This window comes from Micromys minutus, assembly GCF_963924665.1.
Source record: "Micromys minutus genome assembly, chromosome: 32".
Classification (NCBI taxonomy): domain Eukaryota; kingdom Metazoa; phylum Chordata; class Mammalia; order Rodentia; family Muridae; genus Micromys; species Micromys minutus.
In genome coordinates, this window is record NC_137967.1 from 17,660,426 (window position 1) to 17,674,985 (window position 14,560).

General features: G+C 48.1%; 2 protein-coding genes across 7 annotated transcripts in view; both read left to right on the forward strand.

Moving 5' to 3' along the window:
- The window catches only part of AXL (AXL receptor tyrosine kinase), a 29,989-nt gene extending 27,958 nt beyond the window's left edge, over positions 1-2,031 (forward strand). For all 3 annotated transcript variants that reach the window (XM_080909150.1, XM_080909151.1, XM_080909152.1), the window contains one exon: positions 271-2,031. In XM_080909150.1, coding sequence (XP_080765276.1) covers positions 271-622 — 352 coding nt within the window. In that variant the 3' untranslated portion in view covers positions 623-2,031. The remainder of the gene's footprint in view (positions 1-270) is intronic.
- Positions 2,032-4,513: 2,482 nt separating this feature from the next.
- Positions 4,514-14,560, forward strand: part of HNRNPUL1 (heterogeneous nuclear ribonucleoprotein U like 1) — a 30,678-nt gene continuing 20,631 nt past the window's right edge. The window contains exons 1-5 of one of the 4 annotated variants that reach the window (XM_080908358.1): positions 4,514-4,907; positions 8,293-8,418; positions 10,409-10,565; positions 12,499-12,572; positions 13,556-13,695. In XM_080908358.1, coding sequence (XP_080764484.1) covers positions 4,613-4,907; positions 8,293-8,418; positions 10,409-10,565; positions 12,499-12,572; positions 13,556-13,695 — 792 coding nt within the window. In that variant the 5' untranslated portion in view covers positions 4,514-4,612. Of the gene's footprint in view, positions 4,908-7,669; positions 7,696-8,292; positions 8,419-10,408; positions 10,566-12,498; positions 12,573-13,555; positions 13,696-14,560 lie in introns of those variants that run through there. The other 3 variants (XM_080908359.1, XM_080908360.1, XM_080908361.1) reach the window with 3 other exon arrangements.

Genomic DNA, 14,560 nt, shown 5'->3' on the forward strand with positions numbered 1-14,560 from the left:
AGTCTGTTCTGCGTAGCTCTGCCCTGGCAAACCCATTACAAACCACCCGAGACCCAGAGAGGTTTCCTAAGATCTTTCCCAGTTACTGAGTCTCCTGACACACCCCAGAAACTCTGGCATTCTTAAATCCCCATAGATATCCCTAAGTTGCTGCGGCTGTCTCCAGTTCCCAGGTTCTCTCCCCAGAATGTCTTAAATCCTCCCCTTAATTACTAGTACCCTCCCTTCTGAGCCCCTGCTTAGCCCGCACCCTTTGCATTCCCTCATTAGGTATGCCCTGATGTCCCGGTGCTGGGAGCTGAACCCTCGAGACCGGCCAAGTTTTGCAGAGCTCCGGGAAGACTTGGAGAACACACTGAAGGCTCTGCCCAGTGCTCAGGAACCTGATGAAATCCTCTATGTCAACATGGATGAGGGCCGAAGCCACCTTGAACCCCGTGGCGCTGCTGGAGGCGCTGACCCCCCAACCCAACCTGACCCTAAGGATTCCTGCAGCTGTCTCACTGCAGCTGACGTCCATCCGGCTGGACGCTATGTCCTCTGTCCTTCCACAGCCCCAGGACCCACTCTGTCTGCTGACAGAGGCTGCCCAGCACCTCCAGGGCAGGAGGACGGAGCCTGAGACAATCTTCCTCCTGAGACACCCTCTCGGGACCCAAGCTAGGCACTGCCACTGGGGGAAAGCTCACTCCAACTCTGCCACGCCAGGCCTTCTTCCCAGCTGCTGAATGATCTCCCTTCCCTGCTTCCTATGCCTCAAACACCCTATCCATAACCAGAAGGGCTGGGCTGCAATCTCAAGGCTTTGGCCCAGATCTTCCAGCCCAGCGTGCTAGATTTTAAGGTTTGAGTTTAGACTTGAAAGTTCTCAAAGATGTTGAGACTTTGATTCCATGGAACCGAGATGCTTGTTTCTAGGTCTGAAGTGTTATTGCTATAGACAAGGCTCACTGTTCAAAGGCTCTGAGACGCTGCGGCTGCAGATTTTTCTGGTTCTATAATTCTTGGCAGTGCCCCCATGGTGTTAGGTTGCGCGGCTCTGAAATTCCACGATCTAGGGCTCAATGGTTCTAGACTTTATTTTTCCAGAGTCTGGGGTCCTATCAGTGGGAGACTGTAGATTTTTAAATTCTAAAGATTCTCGGCACGAAGGTTCTAAGGCATACGGTTCTCCAATTTACCAGTTTAAGGCTCTTGTTGGAATACTCCAGATCATAATGTTTCAAACATTTTTTTTTAATTTCTAAGATTTCAGTGATGGTCAACTATAGTTTCTGAGGCCTTAGACCATATATTCTTTTATATAAAATTCTGCATCTTAAGGAAATATGATTCTAGACTCTGAAATCCAGATGCTTTAAGAGTCTCCAGGAAAAGCTATGAAGTAATGATCATCTAAAATTTGGCTCAAGGTTCTAGATTCTTAAGGTTCTACATCAGATGTTCCCAAGATTCCAGAGCATCAAACTCTAAAACCCTAGCATTGGCCTGATCTCAAGCACTGTAAGATGCTTTGAGTCCAAGACGATGGGGTCCTCAGCATCTAAGTCCTAAGAGGCTCACAGTTAATTATAACTAACCAGACACCAAAGTTCTAACCATTCCTAATGATGGACACCTCTAGGTTCGTTGCTGCTTTCTGCCTTTCTACCACGTAATTAAATATCCAAGAATACATATGTCTAAAAATCTTAAATCTCCAAGCACTATAACTTAAGAATCCACTGTTCTGAGTGTCTGAGATTCTAAAGGTCCACAGGTATACAGTATTAGGTACGATTCCAAGGATGGAAGCTTGCAGCATTTGCTGCTAAAATCTTTCCCTCCTTAGGCACCTGTGCTTCTTCCTCTCCTCATGTGGGGTGCACCACACCTTAAGCCTGTGCAATGCATTGGGAATGCCTCCTTTCCTCCGAGGGATGAGTCATCTCCCCTCCTTTTGGGCCACGTTGCCCGTTGAGCCAGTCCCTTGTCCCTGTTCTGAAGTGTGGACTCTGGTGCCTCCAGAGAGGCTCGGATCACATAAAACTTTTGTCAATCACTATTCTGTCTCTTGTCTCCATTCAACTGTGATTCGGCCCCTCCCCCTAGGGAGATTCGCTTTCCCCGCTGAAAAGGGAGGCTCCTGTGTGTACCTGTCATCCCAACATCTGAGCGGCAGGAGAATGGAGTTAGTTGCAGGCCATCTGGGCTTACATAGAGGGACCGTAACCTCAATAAAAAGAATACGAAGGGTTTGAGGGACACCTGGGAATGTTTTCATTAGTGATGGTAGACATGAATCATGCACACAGACAAATATATACAACCAAGGAAAGTCAGACTCTCGGAAAGCCCTGAGGAATATGAGAGAGAGAGAAAGGGGGGGGGGGGAGGGAGAGAGATCCCACAGGGTCATATACAAACACTCGAGAGTAACAGACATGTGAATTACTCCCACATACTCAGGCAAACCTATTCACAAATACAAAAGCCCAATTATTCACACACAGCAATAGAAACGCATAAACCCACGCCTGCAAATCTGCAAACATCAGCAGGTAGGTACTCGCCAGCAACAGGGAGAACCTTTAGTAATTGAGACAGAACAGCACTACACACGCTCAAGAATCAAATGTGGTGCCCGTAATCCCAGCGCTCGAGAGGTGTAAACAGAAGGATCAAGAATTCAAGGTTGTTCCTGATTCCATAGAGAGAGCCAGGCCAACCTGGGCTACATGAGACTATCTCAATAAAGAAGAAAACAAACAAACGTGCCCAGAACCATGCTTAGACTAGTACAACAGATTCTCACACAGGCAAACATTCAGATTGTCGACGAAAAATGGACCAGAACACTTCGATCCACAGATGCACAAAAGATTGAGTCTTCACTTTTTTCTAGGCTCTGACTACTACGGATGTAAGAACCCTATGCGGCGCCCGGTCGCCCCCCGGTGGTGGCTCCTGAGAACCTGGTACGGTTCAATCCGATCCGGGCCACCAAGTTGTTTTTTTTTTTTTTTTTTTTTTTTTTTTTTTTTTAATAAATCATTGTGAGCAGCTGGGAGAGAGGAAGTCCAACGTGGGCGAGGGGCGGGGTGTCTGGACTGGAACCTCGTGTCCACGTGAGTGTCTGTCCCGCTGCTGAGTGGGTGCCGCGTGTCTAGCTTGCTGTGGTGTAAGCTTGTAGCGTGAACTGTCCTAGTGGAGCTTTGTCGCGCGATGCTGTATGCTTGTGCCACACCTACACTGCCGTTAGTCGTATCCCGCATTGATGCTTTTGGCCTATCACGCCTATTCGTTTCTCGTGGGATGCTTACCTATATCTAAGTAGAGAGTGTTGGTGGCTTTTATTGGGAGTTCAGGTTATGGACTGGGTGTCAGGGCGCATTTGCGTTGTGCGTCTCCGTGTTACGTCACTAAATTTTTGTCTTCTGAGCAAGGGGGCGACAGGTGTTTGGACGGAACACCTGTTGTAATTACGGATTCTAGTGTGCGAATGGGTGTAGACTCAGCAAGGTTGAGTGAACCGTTTGGAGGATCCGAGACGGGAAGCCGCGAATTTCTGCAGCTACGTCCAGAGCGGGAAGGCTCTATGGTCGCGTGCAGAGTGGCTTGTCTAGCAACCCTAGAGAACGCGCTCTGGGAGGACTTGCTATCAAAGAGGGGGGTGCGTTTGACCTCACTTTTCTCTTGTTAGCCCAGCCCTGCTTTCAACCCTTCAGCGCTCTCCAGAACCAGTTTTGTTGTTGTTTCTCATAAAGGCAGCTGCGTTTCTAACAAACGGAGAGTAACAAAGCCACTTAAGTTTTACTCCGTATACCTTGCTGTACAGAGAACTTTGCGAGGCAAGCCTCTCGAGAATGGCCCAATCCGGTTAGCTTTTCCTAAAGCGCTCCAGCTCTGGCTGCGGTGAACTAGAACAGTAACAGCGATTGGCGAACAAGTTGTTTTGAAACCGCCCTAACGGCAAGGGGCGGGCCCTCGGCGAATTAATCTGCTTCCGGTTTCCGGAAGGCAACAGGAAAGACGAGGGTTGGCCGACCTCTTCCCGCCGCGTTTGATTGGTTGTAGTGATTTTTACCCGCTTGGCCTCCGCGAGGGGCGTGAGATGAGGACCAGTTAGAATGTGTTTTTACAGACGGCCCGAGGGAAGGACGGCTCGGAGAGACTGGGCGGTCATGCTGAGGTCTCCTTGCTAATTGCTCCAAGTCGTTACTCCCTTTCCTTCATTTGACTGTACCGCAGCGGGCGCGCGGGCGCTACCCAATCAGTGCTTGCTCCGCCTCTCGCCTTTTCCCGCCCTCTGCTTTGGCCGCGACTTCAACGTAGGCTAACGCTTCCTCTTAGGCAGCTCCTGAGCCCTCTTACCACGGTTCTTTGAAAGCCACACTGTGATTGGCTTGCTTCTCGGGCCCGCGCCCGTTGCCCCATGCGCTGACCAATTGAGACTCGTTTTACATCGTACGGTACGGGCAAGGGGGAGGAGGCGGCGGCGGCCATTTTGAGCGCCGCCGCCATTGGAGTGGCCCCCCCTTTTCCCCCTTCGCCTCCTGACAGGCAAGGTTTAGGGGGGACAGAGCCCTGGGAGGCCGGGCCGGGCTCGGGGGCCGCCCCGGGGGCCCGGGCCATGGATGTGCGTCGCCTGAAGGTGAACGAACTTCGCGAGGAGCTGCAGCGCCGCGGCCTGGACACTCGCGGCCTGAAGGCCGAGCTTGCTGAGCGGCTGCTGGCGGCGCTAGAGGCCGAGGAGCCCGAAGACGAACGGGAGCTCGAGGCTGACGACGAACCGGGGTTACCTGGGCACAACAACGAGGAGGTCGAGACCGAGGGGGGCTCCGAGCTGGAGGGGACCGCGCAGCCACCGCCGTCCGGGCTGCAGCCGCACCCGGAGCCCGGCGGCTACTCGGGGCCGGACGGACATTGTGAGAGTGCGCGGGGCGGGGGATCGGGGAGCCTGGAGTCCGGGCTGAGGACGGGATGTGGGACGCGGGAGCACGACTCCACAGAGATCTAGGAGAAGGTCTGAGGATCCAGGGATCCCGCCACCTGCCGCTGTAAAGGATCTGCGGCCAGGGCCTCGGGGCAGCCTGAGGGCGGATCCTGGCCTTCGGTGCAAGGAACATGGTGTGTGTAGGGGGGTGGATTTTGTTTTAAGGCGACTAGGGTGCGGGCCGGCAGGCAGGCGGGGAGGACTTTATATCCTGGGATTCGGAGACCGGAAACTGTTTTGGGGGTTCCGTTTTTTTGTGGCTTTGAGTTGGGAAAAGTCGGAAGAAGTAGACGCTTTAGGGAAAGGGGTTTCGGGGGGTTCTCTTGGAAAATGGGAGAGTCTAGCTGAGCTTTGAGCTGACAGCTTTGGTTAGCGGTGCTAGTCCACCGTTAGGGCTGGGTCTGGGTCTCTAAAGCCGGACTTCCAGGTAGGGAAAGAGTGCAGGACTGAGAGAATTTTAAGGATAGGATACTGGGAGATCTGTTTAGTGCTGAGGTGGGGTGGATTGGTGCTTTGGACCTACCGGTGTCCGAGGAGGAGGAAGAGTCTCCCAAAATATGGACTGAACGATCCAGTGTTTGGTAGGTGAGCTTTTAGGGGATAATGGAAGACCAGCAGATTTGGAAACCCACACCCCCAACTCCCTCATTCCAGTTACAGGGTCAACCTTGAGGGCAGGTAAGACTTGTATATTTGGTACCAGGAGACTCAAGGTATGTAGCAGCTTCTAGAGGAGGTACAAGAGCTTTGGGATCTAACTGGTAACAAGGAAGGACAGAGTCGTTTAATGGACAAAGAAGCTAGAGGGTCTAGAATTGGGAAGACTCTTGGGGCAATACTCCGTGGTTTCTGCTTGAATGGCCTTGTATTGTTAACTGTGGACAGTTTTCAGCAGTGTAGCTGGAGTTGTGGGGAATGGCTTGGTAAGTATGGTAGCTGTGTGGTGGGCAGAGGACCCTTGTGTCTGCCAGGGATCATGTAAGCTGGTCTAGCAGATGTGGGGGAGGGAAGCATGGAGGTTGTGAAAAAGAAAGGAAACCTGTTGCTTTGGCTAGAGGCATCTCTATGAAGCAGAGGGAGTATTCCTTTTCAAGAGAGGGCTCCTGAGTTCCCAGAAACAGTTACTTGTGTGCCCAGGGAAAAGGGGTGCTCAGGGGATATGGGGGAACTTGATCAGCCCGAAGTGTCTCTATAAGAGTTAGGAATAGCATGAAAGAGCAGTCCCTTGAGTAAAGAAAGCCTGGTATGAGAGGGACCTGGAACTAGAGCTGTGGTGTTCAAGACTTAGAGTGGTTTTCTAAGAAGAAAGCACTGTGGAGGTTGGGACTAAACAGTAAAAAGGAAAAAAATGAGTTCTCAAAAGAGACTTAGGATTAGCATCTGGTACTCACTTGGTCATAAGAAGTGGTATCCTGTGGAGAAGCCACCCTAGATGTAGATGGTTGTAGTGTGTTAGGAATTACCCATGTGCTGGCAAGGCTTCCATGGACAATTCCCTGCTAAGAAGGGAGGAGTGGCCTGTGAATGTATCCAGAGCTGAGGAACTCTGGCAAGAAAGCCTTGTGAAAGAGCTGAGAGGGTGCTGCCCTTAACCTTGCTTCTAGAAGAAGGGTCTTGGGGAAAGCAAATTGGATACTTCAGAACAAGCTGTAGACTTGGGCAGACTTTTTGAATTGAGCAAATCATTCCCCCTCTGAGCTTGGTCTTGTACAATGGAAATGGTAAGACTGTCCTTCTAGAGTTGATAATCATGAGATTTTTGTGTCTGAAGGGCTTCATACAAAAGTTGCCTGTCATTAGGGAAATGTTGTAGAGAGTGGAAAAGGACCCCAGCATCATATCCTCTCTAGGCCAGCCTATTCCCTGTTAGAGGAAAGAACAGGCTTTCTGGGGATGACATTGTCCTGAGACTGAAGGAAGCAGAATAGTTTGAAGAGGCCTTGTATTCCAGTTAAGGACATATTCTTGTCTCTTGACATCATCATCATCCCCCATACCCCCAAAAGATCCTCTAAGCTCCCCTTCAGGTTGCCTCTCTAGTATTTCTTTCATTCTTGGTAAACAGATACTGTATATAGTAAGCAACATGACTTCTTGCTTTCCTCCCTTTGGACTGCACCTGTTTTGTGCCCAGATGTATTTGTCCTCTGAGAAAGAGTCCAGTTAACAAGTGGCAGAATAGTTTCCTTCCCTGTGGTTCTGCCTCACTGCTCCTGGCACAGCTTCTAGCAGGGCTCTGGAGGCACCCACCAGCATGCTTACCCCAGGGGCAGAGCTGCATGCTGTCCGTCCTAAGTTCATAACGTTCTCTCTTTGTTTCTGCTGTAGTCCTGCTTCTAAGCCTTTCCCATGAGACTCTGTTCTTCCTCAGGAACGTTCTCTGATCTCATCACTGAGCCTTTGACTGTATCCTTTGAGTTGAAGCTTATCTGTTCCTTACTGGATCCCTTTCTTAGCTCTTGGTGCATCATATACTGTCAATATATAGTTTTATAGTTAAGTGTCTGCCTCCCTAAACTGGATGCTTTAGTGGGGCAAGTTTATACTCCTGTATCCCAGGGTGTGATGTATGTATGGCATGCATTCCATAAGTAGTTACTGTTGCTATTCTTACACCTCTTCATCACCTCCTCATCCGACAGAACACTTCCTAACCACTTCTAGCTCCAGCTATTTGGGGACCTATTCATAGTGATCCTGGAGGCTATTATGATTCTGAGGTTTGTACACTGCATTACCTGTTCTGGAGATACATGCATGAGGCCCTAGATTTAATCATAAGGACACTGAAGGCAGGGGCAGGCTGGAGTGTTTTAAGTCACAGATGAATGGGACGGTTCAGAGAGCTGGTTTGTGCTCTGAGTTTTGAAGACTGGGCCCTGAAGTCAATTCTAAGCAATTTAAAGTAGAGACTAGTGTTAACGGCTCAGTGAAGTGCCTGGTACATCCTTAGTGTAGCTCTCATTTCTCTATGTTCAGGTACTAGAGTAGAAGCTACTCTAAGGATGTACTGCTTAGAGAAGTGGCGCTGGACTTACTGCTTTGACTCTGTCACTCATTTTAACCATAGAACTTCATCGGTCGGTTTAATGTATTCGGTTTCTATAGAGCCCAGTTGTGGATCTGTTTGCAGACTTTTGAGACATGGATGACATAGCCAGAGGAAGCTGGGGACACCTACTGCCTAAATAGGTTTCCATTTAAAGGTGGACTTTGACTTCTGACAATCTGTTCCCCTGAGTAAAGATGATGTCTTGGTTACAAGAGTATTTTCAAATGCATTCATATAACTGATTTTTTTTTTTTTAAATCTTAAGATGTCATGGACAATATTACCAGACAGAACCAATTCTACGAGACACCGGTCATCAAGCAAGAAAATGAATCAGGCTATGATAGGAGACCACTAGACATGGAGCCACAGCAGCAAGCATATCGCCCAGGTAGGAAGGCTCCCACGCTTTGTTCCTCAGTGGAAACGATCTAAGTAAGACCTTGAGATAGCAGCATCCTTACTAGGTTGTTCAAGTTAGCCTTAAACTAAAAAAGGAACTGGATTGGCTTTGTACTCCTGGTCCTTCTACCTCCATTTCCCTCCCAGTTCTGTTTGGTTTTGAAGACAGTAACACAGTCTGGATTGTATCTTTCTAGGTGTTAGTGCTAGCGTCTGGAGAGTTTAGACCTGGGTGCTAATGCTTTATCCTTAGATTCTTATCATGTGGAAGCCAAAAAGCTTTCTGAATCCAGGCGGTATGCCCTCTTCTGAAGAGTAATGCTCCAATAGACTAATCATTGGGAGGGGGGTTCCTTAGCCAGATAGAGCTGGGAAATACAGCAGATAAGTTCGAGATTGAAGTAACCCTTGTACTCTACATTTAGACTCAGGATCTCTAAAACATGTGCCTATGTTGTTGCAGAACAGCATTTTCTAGAAGCAGGGAAACATAGGTTCTCCCCCTCTTATGAAAGGTGACTCGTCTGGTGCCAAAATTGAGACTAAAACCCAAGAAACTGGCTCAGACCAGTGTTCTTGATACATGACTTCAATTTCTTGCATATAAGTCTGACTGTTAGGGGGAAAGTCCTGCTTTTGAAAATGACTGAACCATAATTGTTAACACTCCATTCCTGGTATGGCAGTGTTTAAAAAAAAAAAAAAAAAAAAAAAAGGTTGATTTCTTTAGAGGCAGGGTCTCACTACGGAGCCCAGCTGTTCTAGATCTTGGGATCCTCCTTGAGTCTCCCAAATGCCTAGATTACTCATGTGCATCACGATTTCCATCTCCAGTGCCTTTGTTCATGAATCTAGTTGATCCTATCTAATTCAGTCTGATTCATCCACAAAGTAAAATCCCCTGCTGGGTTGGTGTTTTTTGGGGTGTGTGTGTGTGTGTGTGTGTGTGTGTGTGTGTGTGTGTGTGTGTGTAGAGGGGAAACCAGGGACATTAAGGAATGTCAGACTGTAGATTTGTGTCAGACTCTTGACTTGTGGGGTCATTTTCTGGTCGTTGTGGTTTTCTGTGCTCGTACCCATCCAACTCCAGTGGCCCCCTCTGAGATTGGCCTGTGCTTAAGCCATGGAGGCAGCCATCAGAATAACTAAACCCAATCTCTACCCTGGAAAACCAGGAAAATCGACTTGGGGATTGTGTCCATATGCCAAAGTTAGGGGTGTACTTGAAGCAAGCACTGGAATGAGCAGATGTGAGCAAGTCGGGTTAGCAGGAGATGGAGACGGTGCCCTCTTAGCACCCTCTCAGAAAGTAGGGCACCATGAGTCTCTAGCTTGTTCCTTTCGGTCATCCATTCTTGGGATCTCTCAGATCCTGTATGTTATCCCACTGTAACATCTTGTTGGATGTGGTATAGTGAAACACACTGCAGGAACCGCTGGCCCCTCTCACTTGGCCCATTGGGTTTTGTGGAAAGTGACTGAAGTCAGAAGAGTTTTGTAGACCCGCAATGCCCTGCTGAGTTCACTGCTTCCCTCCCTTTGTCAGAGAAGCTCCATAGGAAAGGCATACAGGTTCTCTGGGGTGGAGGTGAGGGTAGGGAGCAGTTTAACTCTTACTTCTCAGACTTTACAGCACCTTTACAGTCAGTTACGGCTCACTCCCTCTCCTTATAAGTCAAGGTTACTGTCAGCATTCATGAGTCTTCAGAACATTAGCCAAAAACTCTTGCTGTACCTTTGGGTCATTTGAGGGATCTTGATTATATTTAGTGTTGAAGGGTCCCGTCTTAAGAAAGGGTGTTACCTAGCCAGCAGACTGTCACCCATACAGTCTCGCAGTATTCTGATCTCCTTGGCTCACTCATAGGGACTCTTCACTCTAGTCACAAGCCTGCCAGCATTATTAGGAGTAAAGAGGTAGGAGAAGTAATAATCCAAGGGTTTTCCAAGTATCTTGATCATCCTGATTCTTCCGACAGTAGAAATGAAGACAGAAATGAAGCAAGAAGCTCCACCCAGCTTCCTCCCCCCTGAAGCCTCACAGCTCAAGACAGACAGACCACAGTTCCAGAATCGAAAGAGGCCTTTTGAGGAGAATCGAGGCCGAGGGTACTTTGAGCACCGAGAGGACCGAAGGTGGGTGCATGAGACAGTGGCCACTTGTTCTCTGTGAGTGAGAGCTCAGTGAGTGGGGCGGAGTGGAGTTCTCTTCCCTGGTATTCCTTCCTTAGTGCTGCCAGATTGAACTTTCTTAGGCTTTGATCCTTCCTCCTGTTCCTCCCTGCTCCTGCTTATTACCTGTAGAGCAAATGCCAGACCTTAGATTTTACTTTTAAGATGCCAATCTGCTTCTTCAGCCCTTTCCTTACTGCTTCTGGGCTACACAGTATCTATCCTGGTGAGTTGTTTTGGTTTTGCAGGGGTTTTGTTTGTTGGTTTTGGGTTTGGTTTGGTTTTTCCTTTAAGACAAGGTCTCTCACTATGTAATTCTAACTGGCTTGAAACTTGCTATGTCTACCAAGCTAGCTTTATTCATAAAAATGTTCTTGCTTCAGCCTCTATTTCTGGCTAGTGCCCTATTCTTATCTCTTAATTTGAATGCTATTTCCTGACCTTCTTCCTCAGCACAACCCCTCCTGCCCACCGACCCACCCCTTATCCAGTCTGCATTCATGAGATGCCTGCCCTGGCACTAAATACTGAGGATATCGAAGCACTTTGGACAGTGGGCTTGCCTTCTGCTTTCCCAATATAGGGTTGGGAGTAGACCCTTTAACGCAAGTTAATCACAAGTTCATAGAGTGAACAAGAGGAAAGTTTTGGGAGCTCACAAGGAGTGGCCACTTATCTGGCCATTTTCCTTAGAATAAGCCTTCTTCTTCCTTTCCCTCTAGGCTCTGCCCTACCCTTTCCTATTTCCCTCCTTTGATTCCTGTCTACAACCTTTCCCAGTCATGGAGTCAAAGAATAAGTAGTTCTGTAGTTCATTCACCTGGCACTTCTAATCTATCTGGGGACATCAATCTCTAACTAGCTTATAACTAAGAAATGGCCTGGAGACCTGGGTATGACTCAGGGATGGAGCCATTGCCTAAGCATATGTTAGGCTCTGGGTTCTACCTCTACCATGACAGAGAAAAGGAAGAACATGGCTCTCGTGGACAGTAACTGAAATTAGGATAAGGAACCTATGTTAGATGGACTTGTTCCTCCTCCCACAAAGCAAATGCCAGGAGCTGCTTGCTGATGATGAGTAGAGGAGGGACATCAGCTCCACTTTGGAGATGTCAGGGAAAGTTTGCTAGGATACACTTAGGATGACACCTTTAATTCCAGCACCCACGAGGCCGATTCTGTGACTTCCAAGCCAGCCAAGGTTATGCTGAGAGGCCCTGTCTTTAAAAAATAAATATAAATAAGTAAATATACTAATCCTGGACCAGTAGGGCTGGAAGGGGACTTCCCTAAAGGGGCACCTGCTGTAAAGCATAGTGCTGGCTGGGTACTGGGCTCGGTCTTCTGTCTGTTACTCGTGTACAACAGAAATCAATGAGTTAACAAAATGATTTTTTTTTAAGTGTAGAAATATACCTTGTTCATAATTAAGGACACTTTAAAGAGAGCAAGAGACTGAAAAAGTGGGTCATTTCATATCATTTCAGATACAGGGTTTCAAGAAGCCTAATACATGGGTACTTTTCAGTTACTGTAATTTGTCAGGCCCTTGCCCTTAATGTTCCAACTTGAGTTCTGTGGCCTCCCCTGAGCAATCATTCAGTGGGGGCTGCCGCTCTGCTCTCAGTGTGCAGGAGTATGGGTCAGAATCTTAGGGTGTGAGAGGAAGACTGAGAAGACTCCTTGAATGATTCTAGTACCCTTCTTTAACAGCAGTCCATTTGTCCTTTTTATATGCTGAGAGTTGATACTGCCCTCAGCAAGAATTTGGTGACCCCTGGGAAAAAATGGTGATCCAGAAAAAAATTGGGGGCCACTTGTACATCCCAGCAGAAACTTTATTCATTTACACTCCTCCTGTCTGTTACATGACTGACCCCTCTTTCCAACACAGGGGCCGTTCTCCTCAGCCTCCTGCTGAAGAGGATGAAGATGACTTTGATGATACCCTTGTTGCCATTGACACATGTGAGTGATAAAAATGCCCATCTAATTCTGCCTGCTCTGACCTCCATTATCCCTTTCCAGCGCCATCCAGAGTGAGCCCCAGCAAAGCTCCAGAGCCCGGGCACTGGTGTGGAGACAGGCCCACTCCTGAGTGCAACTGTGGGGCCCTAGGCAAGCTGTTCTACTTCTCCTTGCTTCTTTACAAAGGGAAGTAATGCTGCCTTCCTGCCTACAGATGTAGGCAAGACTCCCAGGAGTATGAGAACACTGTACCACCCTGTGCACAGGGGCTTGTCTCTAATCAGGGGATCTGAGCACTGCTGGGGAAACTTAACTCTTTGACAGCCAGCTCGCCAGTTTCCATTAGCTGCTCACTTTCCTAGTGAAACCAATGCTACCATGTCCTTTGAGACACTGGCCTGTTATCTGTCCTCCAGTGCGGGAGTGACTGCACCTTGACTGTACATCTAACCACCCAGGATTTTTTAATAGCTCCTGTTTATAGAGTGATGGCTGTGTGTTTTGGTGAGAGATTAAAAACAGACAATTCTCCTCTCTTACAAGCTACTAAAGACAGCTAACCTTTTCTGGAAGTGTTCGGTAGTAGTGATCCACAAGCCAGCACTAAATGCTCATGTATTGACAGTGGTGTTCAGCCTGCCAAGAAATGAGAGCACCTTGTGGGCAAGATGGTCAAGAAAGGATTTCCTAAAGGTGTGACTGGTTCCTTCTGGATGCCCTGGTCAGACATCCACACCAGAGCTGGCAACAGAAATTTGCTCTTAAGCCGTCAGCACTGAGAAGTAATTAAAGTGTGTGGTATTGGGGTTCTCTGAGTAACCTGAAATCTCAATTTGAACTTACTCATAAGACCATTAAACTTCTCTCTAGGTTGTGACACATTACCTTCAAAAGTATTTATTAGTTTCTGAGGGACTTCCTGAAGCCTGCCCTTGAACCCCACACATCAGCCAATTGTCTGGGGTTTGTTTGTTTTTTCTCAGATAACTGTGACCTGCACTTCAAAGTGGCCCGAGATCGGAGTAGTGGCTATCCATTGACGATCGAGGGCTTTGCATACCTGTGGTCAGGAGCCCGTGCCAGCTATGGGGTCAGAAGGGGGCGTGTCTGTTTTGAAATGAAGGTGAGTGGGAGAGATACACAAGAAAGACAGAAATCAAGTCTGTCCTTTGGAGTACGCTGTCACCAGCCACCTTGATCAGAGGAGTGACTGGAAGAGATTGGTTTATTCCAAGCAGACAAAAGTGTGATGAACTATCATGACCTAACTGTCTCAAAAAAGTAGGACAATTATATTCTTTTCTGTGGTGACATTTACGGCATGTAGTGCAGAGCCAAACAGTCTAACGGTGAGATTTGTAAAATGGGCAAAAGGGCTATCTCAAAGAACGGGCTCTGGGGCCAAGGAGATGGCTTAGCAAGTCAGGGCACTTGCAGCCACACCTGACCACCTGCCTTCAGTCTTCTTATCCACATGGAGGAAGGAGAGGATCAATTCCTGAAAGTTGTTCTCTTGACAAAAGCATACACAGTGCCGAACTGAGTAAGTGTAGTTCAGAAAAGTGGGCTCAGATACTACTGCTTTAAAGGGAAGCTGGGGAGGAGCTGGGTGAAGATCTGCCAGAGTTCCATGTCAGGGTCTGAGAACAGTGCGTGCTCATGTGGAGCACGAGTTCAGTTCCAGGGTGTAGAATTAAAGACAGTTATCAGCATGTCCTTCCTGTGAGCCCCTCCTCCCCAAGGTCACATACATGTTAACAGTTTTGGGCAGGGGATAGAATGCTCAGGGGAAGTGCAGATTGAAGGAAGTTGCATCCCCGGCACTGGGAAAGTCTTGTGTATTTCTTTGTATATCGGAATTTATTTAGGATACTGTCTGTAGAGTCCTTCACAGTGCATCCTCACGGTGTTAACACGAGGTAATATTCTCACACCCCAGCCTCGAGGTGAGTGGACACTGGTTCATTTTACTGACTGACACCATCAAC